Source organism: Colletotrichum tamarilloi (assembly GCF_030869305.1).
Source record: "Colletotrichum tamarilloi strain Tom-12 chromosome Unknown Scaffold_174.1, whole genome shotgun sequence".
NCBI lineage: Eukaryota > Fungi > Ascomycota > Sordariomycetes > Glomerellales > Glomerellaceae > Colletotrichum > Colletotrichum tamarilloi.
The window spans coordinates 47,978-61,038 of NW_026849557.1; the positions used below are offsets into that span (position 1 = coordinate 47,978).

Below are 13,061 nucleotides of genomic sequence, written 5' to 3' on the forward strand. Positions count from 1 at the left end.
AGGAATTGCAACTTGGACAAATCTTCAGTGGAATGTATTACTACTTTCTATTGAAAACCTAGCTCAGACATTGCTCTAACAGACTAAAATTCAAGACGCCTCTTCCTCGATTTTAGGACGGGCAAGTAGCCCTCTTGGCCCTCTTTGCGCTAGTCTCTTCGACCTCCGCCAATCCAAACCAGCCACAAGCGGAATCGAAGAGGGCGTCGAAGCCGTTATAGAACATCCTGCCAGTGTTGATGAAAGGCACGTTGGGTGCCACGGGTGGATCCTCCAGAACGAATCCCAAGGGCTGCATTGTCGCTGGATTGGGCTTACCCGCACCCTGGGCAGTGACGTTGTAAGTCGCAATGGGGTTCTTTTCGTTGGGAATGTGAACCACCACAACGGTTCCCCTGGCAGCAACCTGAGGGTGTGTCTTGATAGCCTTGGATGTGACATTCTTGAAGTGCGATCTGACGTCTTTGTTAACCCGAAGGAACGCCTGGGGAATACCAGTGTCGAAAAGAGCTGGGCCATGGTCGTAGGGCGAGTCGTTAACTTTGATTGCCATGTTCACCATGTTCCAGTCGATGGTGGAGTTGGATCCGGATCGGACGTCGAGCTGCGTCTTGCAGAATCCTTCGGTGTTCTCGCTCGTGAGACCAACCTCGACGCCATCTTTGCCCAGAACGTAGCCCTGGTGAATCGTACTCTTCACAGGTCGACCGCCGATAGACGCAATGTTGATCAGAGACACCTTGTCAGGCAGGGCATCGGGCTGCTCGCTGCTCCATCTACCGAAGCCGACACCCATGTAGTGGATATTATTGGGGTACATTGTGATGTTGGACTTCTGCGCTTCCGTGCAGGAGCCCTGGGTCTTCCATGCGCGGCAGATACTGGCTTCGGTGACGATCAGGATAGGAACGGAGGCAACGACATCTTCGCCAATCGTGCGTTCATCCACCATTGCGGGGAAAGTGAGGTTTGCATCGACCCAGTAGCCTTGCCACAGTCTACCGCTGGAAGACAGATATTCGTTTCCGGGCTTGGATTTGTCGAACTGTGTTTTCGCGTCGAAACCGAGAACGCCGGCACCGATCATGACGCCGGTAGAACCGGTGTCCATGCCGGCAGACTTGATGGTCACCGCCTTCATTTTAAGCGTCTCCAAGTCTTTGGTCATGACCGTAAATGTAAGTGAGGGCGTGGTGTTGATGTCAGGAAACTTGTTGATGAAGGGGATAAAGGCGGTATTATTCTCCGTGGCCCTGGGGTATACTGGGGGTCCTGACGCGGGGCATGTTGCCGCCGCGGCCAACTCCAACAGAGCCGAGATGGCTAGAGAGGTAGAGAAGTGCATTTTTATGATGAAGATGATAGGGATGATGAGCTTGATGGAGAGATGGATAGATGCTGATGCTATGTGGTCCTGGCCGGTATTTAACGAGATTCGATCTGCAAACCTTCAAGTGCAGTAATTTGTCGCGGAAACCTTGAAATACGTCGCATCTAGAATACGCCCATCAGCTATGCCGTAGCTGAGGCTCAGCTGAATGTCTAAGAGACTCGTGGCGCCGAGACGAACGAAAACGTGGCATCCGGTTCCATGGGAAATAGCCAGATCTGGATGGAGTTCTAGTGGGAAATGCGGCGAGAAGCGTGGTCGGGCCATAAGCCATGTTTGGAATGCCGGAACCGGCGATAGTCGGCGTGGTGTTGGTCTGGGCCTCCACACCTCCGCAAACTATAATGAGACATGGCCTTTGGATCCCCAACCTAAAGCGATGCTAATGTCCATCGGACAAGAAAAGAAAAAGAGCTCCTCCGCGGCCGCCCTTGACCTTTGGGATGAAAGCAGCAGCAATCGTATATTACCCTCTCAAGAAGAACAAGACGTCCCTAGGGCCCTAGGAAATCTTTCGATGCCCACACTCTAGAGCGAGTCTAGCTTCTTTGATTTACATACCGGAATTAGACTTCATTTCAATCGAAAATTCCATGCTCCATCAAGGTCCATTGCCTTCGGCGGAATTCGAGGCTATTGAAAGTCAATGGCAACTCCGGCGACTTTCTTCCGGCATGACATTAAACAACAACATCAACCCGTTAGAATACTACAGTCTAGTCACTCAAACCTCTTCAGCCATGCGTCTGCCTTTGTCCATTCCTCAACAAGATGCTTCTGCCGATCCTCACCACGGACTTTGAAGCTGACATCAAAAGCCTTCGGCCCAGTCAGGATCGCATCTTTGAAAGCAGTCTGCATCGAAGTATCCGGCATCGTATCCCCCGCCACGATATCAAAGCACCAAAGTAGCTTGGACATGGTCATCAGCATGCTGTTCTCAGCCATGCGCTGACCGGCGCAGATCCTTCTTCCGGCCCCGAAGCTGTAAGTAGGCCGACGCGATTGATCTTCGGTCGCCGCCTTGGACTCCTGATTGCAAGTTTTGACACCCAGTGGATTCTTCATGAACCGCTCGGGTTCGAAAGTGTCTGGGTCCTCGTACTCGTCTGAATCATGGTTGATAGCCCATATGTTCATGAGAATTGTAGTTTCAGCGGGGATGTTGTAGCCCTTGTAAACATCGTCGCGAGTTGTTGCGTGAGGGATAGCCATGGGAAACCCTGGCCGCCACCTGAGAGTCTTCGGAGCGAGTTAGACCATGGACAGACGTTCATGTTTAACGAAAATAAATCGAAAGAGAAACTGACCTCAAGGAAACAAGCCTTGATATAAGGCAAAATTTCTGCAGTCAGACGTTCAGCATGTATGCTACTCTCGCCAAATACCGCATCCACTTCTGCTTGAGCTCTTTTCTGGATATCAGGATACGCAGCCATTGCCAAAATAAATGTTTCAAAAGCACCGGCGGTCGTGTCCGAGCCTCCCTCCATCAAAAAGCCGGCGATGTACTCGAGATCGAGGTCGCTGTAGCCTTCTTTTTCGTTATCACGCAAAAGCCCTGCTACGAAGCTGTCTTCGGCCTTCCCCTGGCTGATGCGTGCTTTGGCTTCCCCGAATAAGTCGTGATACAATCCGTTCTGTTTCAATTTGAGGTCTGCAGCTCTAAGTTTCCAACCTCGCCAAGGCGTCAGGAAATCCGGGACATATTTCAGAAATGGCAGCACATCGAAAGGGGGAACGGCCCCCTGATCCAGCATTCCTGCCCACTCCGCTTGGCATTCGAAGAACTTCTTAATCTTACCCTCATCGCTGAAATCCTTTCCGCGGGTGCCAAAGACGCTTGACATGATGATGGCGCCAAAGTACCGCAAAATATGGTCGTGGTAATGAGCAGGATCACACAGCAGCTCATGCATCATTTGTGATGATTCAGCGTCTTGCAACAGCAAGAGCTTATCAACTTTGTCGTCTTTCAAGAAGTCCGTAATTGTCTTCCTCTCCTTCCTCCACTTGGGACCATACCGCAAAAAGACGAGATGGATGTCACCGGGCGGGGGTAGCACGTACTCCACGATAGGCACGTACGGCCGGGACGAGTAGAGGGCCCCGCGTTGATCGAGGAGATCGCGCACGGATTGCCAGGTGTTGAGGACGACGGCTTTGTTGCTGGGTCCGAGTGACAGGCCGACGAGGCCGTGCGATCCGTACGTGCGGCTCCATGCTGCGAACTGAATGAATGGTTTCGTCAACGGTATTTGATGGAGGTTACCGAGGAATGGTATGGTAGGAGGTCCTGGAGGAAAGTTGATGTTGGACTTGGAGGCCTGGAGGCGAGGACGTATGAGGAAGAACGCGACAAGTGCGCCTACAACGCTCAGTGCAAGTATCGAGATCGCCATTTTGAAATTCAGGGATAACACAGAGTAAGCCTGCTTCTCCGCCATCTAGAAATCACACACTGTTATATAGCCAATTGTTCTTGACCTGACCGCCGCAATCATTATGTCCTCTCACCAATGAGAGCAATCTCATTGGCTCGTAGATGTGAGGATGAGTAACGGCACGCATATGCGTGCGACGCTCTGCTTACGCTGCCCGGCATGGGTTCATCATTTTATTGCTGGAAAATCAAGTCTCAAGCAGTATTGGAGACAGATTGGACATGATCTACCGTATAAAATATAGTGCTAAGTACGAGGTAGGAAAGTCAGATTGTTGCCAGTTCGACCTTACAGCGAGAAGCTCCCGCATTTCATTCGTTACTGATGTCGAAGACATTCTTCAACGAAAGGACTGCTTTTTTACAGAGCCCTTCGTATCTTATCGTTCATATGGACATGTTTAATCAGATATCGTCTAGCTCTGATCAATCGGCAAGACTTGTAGTTGCCACCAGCGATCTTAATTGCATTGGAAGCGGGTTTGAGAGTTGGTGTCTATGCAAACCATCGCATTAGATGCACTGGCGATAGCCACAGTTCAGACACGACTAGATACGCGTCAATTCACATATCAAGATCAGCAGACATACCATGAAACGAACATACCAAGGCACGGGAACAAATGCCAGAGCTGTTGGCACCGGCATCGGCATCGACATTCGGCTTTCCCAAATCCACCTCACCAAAGACAGAAAGCCACGAGTAAGGTCGGATTGCTCAGGAAGCAGTCTCGAGTGGACCGCGGCGGGGTTTATCGCGTAAATACTCCGTACGGTCAAACTGATTCCATCTCGCGACTCCATGTATTCGCAAAACAGTCCCTTCTGAGACTAAGACGATGGCTGCCCCATAGAAAGAGACCGCAGACAGGCGCCACTCGATCGACACATGAAGGGTTCTCCGGACAGAATATGCTCCGCTTCGCAACCCACCGCACGCCACGCCTAACGCCCTTGACAGTCTGTCAGGTGTACTGTCAGGTCAGAGTAAATGTTGTGTCACCGCGATAACTAACAGGGGTCGCAACCGAACCCTCGGACTTCTCGAGAGAAGCTAAGACCCTGGAGTGGTCAGCACCAAGAGCGAGAAGACGGGATGATGTGCGGACACGGATGGGATGAACACTCCCATGCCCGCGTCGCATCATCCGTGCGTCCAGGGGAGGGGAGTCAGGAAGACGTATGCATGCACATGTGAAATGCAAGATAACGGATGTTTTTTGCTCCCTGCAGCGGGATCTTGTATGCTTAAGGTTTAGCTGAGACAGAAACAACCATAAGCATATCAAATCTCTTTCAAGTTTCTTCAACGTCGGGACGCACCACCACACGGTGGTCAAGACGCGTCGATCGTGTCTCTGGATTCCAAGACATCATTTAACGATACCCCTTTCAACTCTTTTTCCGACTCAAGACGTCTGAAGGAGGTGGAAATTCCACCAGACTTATCAAATGAAGACCTTTTGTCGAACCCGTAAGGGAATAGGCACCAAAGCCGCATGGACAGTTGGCGTCAATTAGCGCCTCTGGTCCTCAGCAAACAACAGACGCCACTCTTCCGATGTAACCGCTAGCTGTATCATAAGAGGCCGCCGTGTCTCGCAGCCGATTGCGCTAGCTTTCGAGGCCGCCTACCCGCCAGCCGCAGAAAAGAAACTGGCGGGAGCGTTCCTGGGTGATGGGGTAAGAGTCCGTAGCTTTGACCTTGGGAATTCTTGGAGCTGTGCCCTTTTCAGTCTAGAGGAGGCGAGTGAACGACAAGGCTCGGACCTCCTCATCACAGCTAGTGCAATCCTCATATCCGCATTGACCTCGAACCTCTCTCTTCCCCTACGGCCTACGGGTCGAGGGGTGGCTGTCTCTTATACCCTCACTCGCGCAATCGCCTGCGGGCTGAGAGGCTTCTGAACCTACTTGTTGTGTTTTACCTCTCTCTCACTCCAGTCATTCGTTCGTGATCGGGGCCTACCTTCGTTTGAGGTGCTTCTTTTTCAATTCTGGCTTTTCTTACACAGCTGCATGACAGGAGCATTTGAGACTTCAAGCGGGCGTTTGCGGACTGTCGCTTGAAGAAGCAATTGCATATCAACATACGACCTTATAACACACTAGCAAACACCTACACAACAGAACAGCAGGACCTGAATAATAATGCACCATGGTTGATCAAGGAATCCACGGGAGGTGGCACAGCATCGCGGGGAAACTTTTCAACCGGGGCCTAATTGGAGATATCCTCGGCACACCCGGCGCCATCGTCAGCCAAGTATTGTCGTCGCCGGCGACGACAACTCAGGGGAATGTTCAGGCAGAGGGTACACCAGCGGCAGCAGCAACGACACAAGCTGCCGCTGCGCCGGCTGCAACAACAGCTGCCGCCGCTCCTGTAGCTGCGACAACACCGGCTGCACAACAACCAGCTGCATCGCCGGCAGCAACGACGAAGCAGGATCAGCAGCAAGCTGCTACGACACCAGTCGCTCAGGCACCAGCAGCGGCACCGACGACATCACAGCAGGTAGCTCAGGCATCGTCAACAACAGTTGCAGCAGCGAATCCTCCAGCAGCTTCAAGTTCATCTTCAAGCGCTGCAGCTGCTGCTTCGTCAACGCCTGCTGCAGCTGCTACGACTGTCCCAGTAGCCGCTGAGAATGCAGCTTCATCACCAGTGTTATCCCAAACGGTTACACCAGAGGCAACAGGAACAAGCGTGATCGGGGTTGGAGCGGGGGGCGCATCAAGTACAAGATCTGGCGTGACCAATGCTACGCAAACGCCTTCGCCGAATTACGAGAATACATCATCATCAAGCAGCCAAGGGCCTTTGGTCGCCACTGGAGTCGTGCGTAAGTGCATCCTTGCCGCTTTGCTCATATGTGTAGCCTTTTTTTGATACTGACTGATATGCAGTGGGCATCGTGGTACTCATGGGACTGTCCCTTTTGATATTCTGGTGCTATCGTCGGAGAAGGAAAGCAGCCCGCCATCTTCATGAAGCCGTCGCCCTCGAGAGTCCTAGCAACGAGTACGGTCCGGCCTCGCCTTTCCGCGATAATGTCGACCCCAGTTTCACTGAAATGACTGATAACCGTACGGTCTCTAACGAAGACGAATTTACCATTCAACACCCCGAACCCGGCTATCAACCTCCTTCCCAACCGCCGATGTCGCCTCAAATGCAGGACACACCGAGAACAAACCCATATGCAGCATCTCCCTTCTCATACGCGCAAGCGCAACAATATGTTCAATCTCTAGCAGGCACAGGGACATTCGGCTTCCCTCCGCCGCCTCCAATCCCAGAGCCATCGCCTATCCGCATCTTCAGATGGCCAACTCGTTCGTCCCGCAGCGGCAACTCTACCCCTAGTGTCTTCTCCGGATTCCGCACACCCAAGACGCCCACTCGCACTCTCTCTCGGGCTTCTCGAAGTACCGTGTCATCGATGTTATGGCACGGCCGCAAGGACGTTGCCCGGAGGACCATCATACGTGCCCCCGGATCTCAAAAGTCATCAAAGTCAACAAAGTCGCGTACCAACATTTCTTCTCACAGCCCCGAGAGCACGATGCCGGAGGGTCTACATACTCCCATCTTGGATTGGCTTCACTGGATCCGAGGCCACCAACAGGTCGAGCCCGATCCAGAGATGAACCATCGAAAGAGCTTCGCCAGCACTACGGAGAGCTCAATTTCCGAAACAAGCGTTGCGAGCACAGCTAGTAGCGGTGTCTTCTCGCCCACACTCCTTTCTTACCATCCACCAGCCAATACGCCGAGTGTCACAACCGAGACCATTCAATATTTACCTCTGCCTTTATTTAAGAAAAGAGCCAGTGATAATAACAGCGAGGTCACGGTGGAAGCGTCCGGTACGGTCCGCATCCCGAGTTTTGGATGACGGTACAATACAATACAAAATTTAATGATATCCCATTTTTGGGCAACAGTCGTTCATTGCATGGCTCGGGTGTTCTGGTTTAGCGATATCTCTATTTTCATATAGTAAATATTACATCTGAACAGAAGCAGTCTCAATGTGCCTACGGCCCATCTTGCAAAGGTGTTTCAACTCGATTAACTCCAGGTTCTGTGCCATCGATAATGACCCCTTGACCCATCACTTTCCTATCGTGCCCAGGATAAAAGCAAAAGTAAAAAGCGCATCCTGACACAAAACCAACAATGCCCAGCGAACCATACATCCAAACGAGGTAAGGATCTTGCGAAACAGGCGCAAGCGCAATGCAAATGGCGGCGGCGATGCCAATGGTCAGCCAAAATAGGGCGGACACAACCGAACGAAGACTGAAGTTAAATGACGTTGTCAGCAATGTAGTCTTATTGAGACCCCTGAGTCCAGGGGATACCGGTAAGTTTAATTCTTTTGAGCCTGGGGTGAAGGCTAGCTCCAGTCCGGTGACGATGATGAACGCTTCGGAGAACGCCACGAGTATGTAAGCGGGAGCCTGTATCCAGACGTGAATGCTTTTGGGCGGGGAGTTGTCAACGTAATGCTGCAGGACACTGGCGTAGACCATGGATATGGAGGCGAAAAGAAAGCCTACGAAGATTCGGGTGACTGGATCGAAGTTGATACAGACTTACGGAACATAGGACACACAATTACTAAGGGATTTTTCTAGTAGATGCAGTGTTGTTAACGGAAACCATGAAATCATTCACTCACTGTCTAAGAAAAGAATACAGATACAGAATGCGATTAGCGCAAATACTCAATTGGACAAATTAGATAGTTATCAGAGTCTTGTCTACTTGTTTAGATGATCTTTCGCACTGTGTTCAATCATTTAATAATCGTAAAACGTTGGGTGAACATACGGACCAAAGCTATGTTCAAAAACAAGAGTCGTCTTGAATTAGCCATTGATCTTTCACACTAAGGGAGAAAGCGTAAAGACAAGCGAGCAAAGAGGATGGGAATTGGCCACTATTTCCTTAAAATGGTGTCTTTGGTCACGAAGCCGTAGCCTGCAATAAGCCGCTGAGTCAGCGGAGAGCATACTTTGCCGAGCAACTTCGACTTATTCAGCATCACAACGTTTGTGGATTGTCGGCCGCAAATACGAGAGCTGAGGCGGGTTGAACGGCGGACTAGGGGCGGACGATGCCGTCAAGGGCCGCGAATGCGTCCGATTAGCGTACAAGATTGAGTGTAAAATCGAACTTAGCTTTTATCTGGAGACGAGGTAATTCTCGCCGATGCGACATTCCCAATAGCCCAGTTGAGGAAGTTTAAATTTTCGTTTATTGAGCCATGTCCTTGAATACTTAAGATCTACAAGTTCTATTGTTCCCAATACTTTCTGTTCGTCACGGATCGGTTGACGCTATTCTTTCTCTACCTAGTCTCAAAATGCGTGTTGCATCTACTTTTGTGCGCCCGATCATATCGGCGACGAGACTCACAATCATGTCCCGTTACTCTTCTTTTCCCGTGTCCCCCACGTCTTCTGGAAAACATCATGTACAAACCACTTTCAACTATTTCAAACCGCTTTCCAAGGGACAAGAGCCACCAACTATATATCCCTTCAGACCTGAGACACACGACTATAGTCGTTGGACTGAGCAAGTTCCAGTGACGGTCCATGACATTACTGGCGATGAACACAAATACTCCCTCGACAACCATGGTTTCAAATTCCATCTTCACAAAACCAAGGTCGCCAACTTCGATGATCCCTTGGTCGTGGAGCAGGAGTATTTCCCGGAAATGAAACAGATGCTGAAGGATGTGTAGGTAGCCGACGTTCCTTTTCCACTAAATGCAGGCTAATAGATTACCCAGAACTGGCGCGAAACACGTTTTTCTCTTCAATCCCATCCACCGGAAGCCATCATCAGAGCGCGGAAAAGCCGCACAAGGTCCGGTCCAGCTAGTTCATAGTGACCTGACACCCGAGGATGCCGTCGCTGGCGCACGTCATGACCTAGGTCCTCAGGCAGAAGAGTTATTGAAAGGCCGCTTTCAAGTAATTCACGCTTGGAGACCACTGAAACCTGTCTACAAGGACCCTTTTGCAGTCGCCGATGCTCGTTCCGTGGCGGACGAAGACCTTGTTCACACAGAGGTCGTCTTTCCTTCTCGCAAGGGCTCTACCTTCAACGTCACTGCCAGTCCGAACCATCGTTTCTATTTTAGATACGGCCAGACGCCTGATATTGTCACGTTGTTCAAGAGTTACGATTCTGAGGTTGGCGTTGCCAGACGGAACCCGCACTCGGCGTTTGTTGACCCAACGACGGTAGACTGCTCAGACAGAGAAAGTTTCGAAATCAGGGCGTACCTTTTCCACGAATCACAATAGCTACATTTTAGATGATAGTATAAACTACTGGACCCGAACTGAAGAGCATATCATGGCGAAAGATCAAGGTCTACAACTAAATTATTAGTATCACTTAAGATTATGAGACTTTCCCACCGCGTACTGAACGGCTCTACCTTTCCCAAGCCCCCCAAAACCTATAATTTGCCTATCACTATGCCGAATTCAAAGAGGTTTTTATTATGATATTGAATGCTGTGGCAGCAGGACCGTAGCCCTTACCATAGAGCTCCGGAAGGTTTTGTAGTATAGAGGGTTGTAAGCCGAGCTTACCTACCCCATAACTTTATTAAATTATATCAGGGGTGCCACGCTCAAATTATCTGAGCTGGACGCCTATTATTCAGCAGATATTTGCCTCGACCTGACATGCCGGACTACCGGCTGAGACTCCACGAGCTTCTTCGCGTGGTATGCGGATCTTGGTCTGCATTGGTAAAGACGCGTCGTCTAGTTTTATCGTGTCATTCTTATTGCATCAGCCGCCTAACATAGATTAATAGCTCCAAGACCGGCCAGTTCGTCTGACTTGTGATTTACATGGTTGCAGTCAACTTGTGGTACGAATTTGTGTTTCAATCTTAGCTTTTTCAGCACATCCATAGCTTCAGAGATTGCATTTCGCCACTCCAGCTTTAAGAACAGCCTATCGTCTACAGAAAAAGAACAAAAATCGAAAGAAACAGCTATCAAATGGCCGTCTCGTAACAGTAAAGAGCGACTGACCACACGGCGTCACTTGGTGCACTTAGTGGGTCCAGATATCGGTCTCGGGCCGGATTGGCGTGCCGAACCTACAAACCAGCCGGCCGGCGCACATTTTATTTTGTCCATTCCGGAGCTATTGCTCGATGACACTTGCAACGGGGTAAAATTCGTCCGCGGATGGGTCTCCGAGCAATCAAATCATCGCATTAATAAATCATGCATTGTGTCATGGGCCCGTTGCGCGGGGCGTTATTCAGCATGACGGACTTCCATTAGCGACATCACTCCGTGAAGCGAATTCCTCCTTTCCGTCTGCGCTATATATGTTCGTCAATTTTGTCTTCTCGAACCAGATAGTCCATAGAGACGAAAAGTAACAAATAGCTTTTCGTCATGTTCACGGATCTCATTACTTCCAGCAAGTTGGGTATTCTAGCCGCCCTTCCAATCCTCTACTGGATCGGCTGGGTTATTTACGCACGCACTCTACACCCATTGAGCAACATTCCCGGTCCATTCTTGGCGACGGTCTCTCGACTATGGTACATACGGAAAATTTGGTCAGAGGATGTGGAAAAGGATGAGAGGGCCCTACACGAGAAATTCGGTCCTTTGATTCGCATTGCGCCGGATGAAGTGTCATGCTCCGAGTACGCTTCCAGCTTTTACAAAACCCACTGATTGAGAGCACGGCAACTAATCGGAATACAGTCCTGACGCATTTGCAGATATTTATCGCTTTTCCAACGCTTTGGATAAGGCCGAGTTCTACAGACCCTATAACACCACCGGGTTCAGCCCCCACGGAGACGTGTTCTCATGCAAGAACGACAAGAAGCATGGCCAGAGACGCAAGATTACCAGTAGTGTCTACTCAATGAGCAATGTAGCCAAGTCGGAACAGTATATTGATGCTTGTGGCGATCTTTTGACCGAGCGGTTGGCAAAATTTGCGGACACAGGCAAGACCTGTGACATCGGGGAGTGGCTGCATTGGTTAGTTTGCAATTTGCCCTGTCCCCATAATCCACGTGTCGAATATAGGCTTAACAACTTTAGGTACACTTTCGACATCATCGGTGAGCTCTTTTATGGCAGGGCATTCGGCTTCCTTGATGAAGGCAAGGATCAGAATGATTGGATCAAATCTCTCGATAAGATGATTCCCTTTGTCTGTCTCATGGGCGTTGCGCCGCCAGCTCTCCGACCTTTCATCGGCATCGGAACCATGCTCACGTCCGCCGGAAAGGAAATTGCGAAGGGAGTGTACGAGATCTCTTCTCGCCCGTCACACGACTGTGGGAGACTGACACTTGGCGGAACAGGAAGAACATTGGCGAATCCTCCGCGCGGCTTATGAAGGACGCGTACGAGTCACGCCTCGAGGCCCCAAGGACCGATATGGCCCAGCAGGTGTTCGCCATCTACGAAAAGAATGGCGAAAAGTACGACTACCGATGGGGCGACGTCGAGCAGGAATCGTACGGCGCGCTTTTTGCCGGCAGTGATACCACCGCGATCGCCTTTCGATCCCTTTTCTACCACCTCATGCACAACCCTGACATCTATCGCCGCCTCGAGGCTGAAATCGACCAGGCCGTCAGCGAGAGTCGGCTGAGTATGCCTCCTGGATACAAAGATGCATCCCAGCTTCCTTAACTGTGCGCGTGCATCAAAGAGGCCTTGCGCATCCACCCCGGAGCACAGCTCTGTAAGTTGAGCTCTCTCTAGACTGCTATCTTAGAAGCGATAGTGTGAAATCTAACTATTATCTCAGCTTTACCACGTACTGTGCCTCCACAAGGAATGACAATCAGCGGACAGTTCATTCCTGGCGGCTACACTGTTGGCATAAATGCCGCTGTTCTGCACTTCGACAAGAAAGTGTTTGGTCAGGACGCGGAGAGCTTCAACCCCGATCGATGGTTGGACACTTCCCGTGCCAACTACATGGACAAGTAAGTCAACATACCCACTTCCTGGCACCCCCCTGTTTCTGGCACCCACAAAAACGCGAAAATCCACCACAACCCAATGCCCACCCCCAACCTCCTTTTATCACAACATTTTCAATTCGCGTCCAAATGGGCTCATCTTTTGCACATGTCTTCTTCTATATATAATGCCTCAATATACCGAAGATCAGCTTCGTCAGGCTCTCGAGGA

The 13,061-nt window shown here is 50.5% G+C and overlaps 7 protein-coding genes across 7 annotated transcripts; 4 read left to right on the forward strand and 3 right to left on the reverse strand.

Moving 5' to 3' along the window:
- Positions 1-112: 112 nt before the first annotated feature.
- On the reverse strand, positions 113-1,345 carry CTAM01_15721 (uncharacterized protein; the record flags this gene model as incomplete). Its single annotated transcript, XM_060531715.1, has 1 exon — positions 113-1,345. The coding sequence occupies one exon, from the start codon at positions 1,343-1,345 to the stop codon at positions 113-115; it is 1,233 nt and encodes a 410-aa protein (XP_060373722.1).
- Positions 1,346-2,110: 765 nt separating this feature from the next.
- Positions 2,111-3,792, reverse strand: CTAM01_15722 (cytochrome P450; the record flags this gene model as incomplete). The annotated part of the gene is made up of 2 exons (XM_060531716.1): positions 2,111-2,632; positions 2,701-3,792. The coding sequence occupies 2 exons, from the start codon at positions 3,790-3,792 to the stop codon at positions 2,111-2,113; spliced, it is 1,614 nt and encodes a 537-aa protein (XP_060373723.1).
- Positions 3,793-4,331: 539 nt separating this feature from the next.
- CTAM01_15723 (uncharacterized protein) lies at positions 4,332-4,844 on the forward strand (the record flags this gene model as incomplete). Its single annotated transcript, XM_060531717.1, has 1 exon — positions 4,332-4,844. The coding sequence occupies one exon, from the start codon at positions 4,332-4,334 to the stop codon at positions 4,842-4,844; it is 513 nt and encodes a 170-aa protein (XP_060373724.1).
- Positions 4,845-6,595: 1,751 nt separating this feature from the next.
- On the forward strand, positions 6,596-7,735 carry CTAM01_15724 (uncharacterized protein; the record flags this gene model as incomplete). The annotated part of the gene is made up of 2 exons (XM_060531718.1): positions 6,596-6,683; positions 6,744-7,735. The coding sequence occupies 2 exons, from the start codon at positions 6,596-6,598 to the stop codon at positions 7,733-7,735; spliced, it is 1,080 nt and encodes a 359-aa protein (XP_060373725.1).
- A 142-nt stretch (positions 7,736-7,877) lies between these two features.
- Positions 7,878-8,039, reverse strand: CTAM01_15725 (H+/oligopeptide symporter; the record flags this gene model as incomplete). The annotated part of the gene is made up of 1 exon (XM_060531719.1): positions 7,878-8,039. One exon carries the CDS (start codon positions 8,037-8,039, stop codon positions 7,878-7,880), a length of 162 nt encoding a protein of 53 aa, XP_060373726.1.
- A 1,229-nt stretch (positions 8,040-9,268) lies between these two features.
- On the forward strand, positions 9,269-10,166 carry CTAM01_15726 (uncharacterized protein; the record flags this gene model as incomplete). Its single annotated transcript, XM_060531720.1, has 2 exons — positions 9,269-9,594; positions 9,647-10,166. The coding sequence occupies 2 exons, from the start codon at positions 9,269-9,271 to the stop codon at positions 10,164-10,166; spliced, it is 846 nt and encodes a 281-aa protein (XP_060373727.1).
- Positions 10,167-11,288: 1,122 nt separating this feature from the next.
- On the forward strand, positions 11,289-12,857 carry CTAM01_15727 (uncharacterized protein; the record flags this gene model as incomplete). Its single annotated transcript, XM_060531721.1, has 6 exons — positions 11,289-11,545; positions 11,607-11,891; positions 11,955-12,161; positions 12,221-12,513; positions 12,574-12,606; positions 12,673-12,857. The coding sequence occupies 6 exons, from the start codon at positions 11,289-11,291 to the stop codon at positions 12,855-12,857; spliced, it is 1,260 nt and encodes a 419-aa protein (XP_060373728.1).
- Between the last annotated feature and the right edge of the window lie 204 nt (positions 12,858-13,061).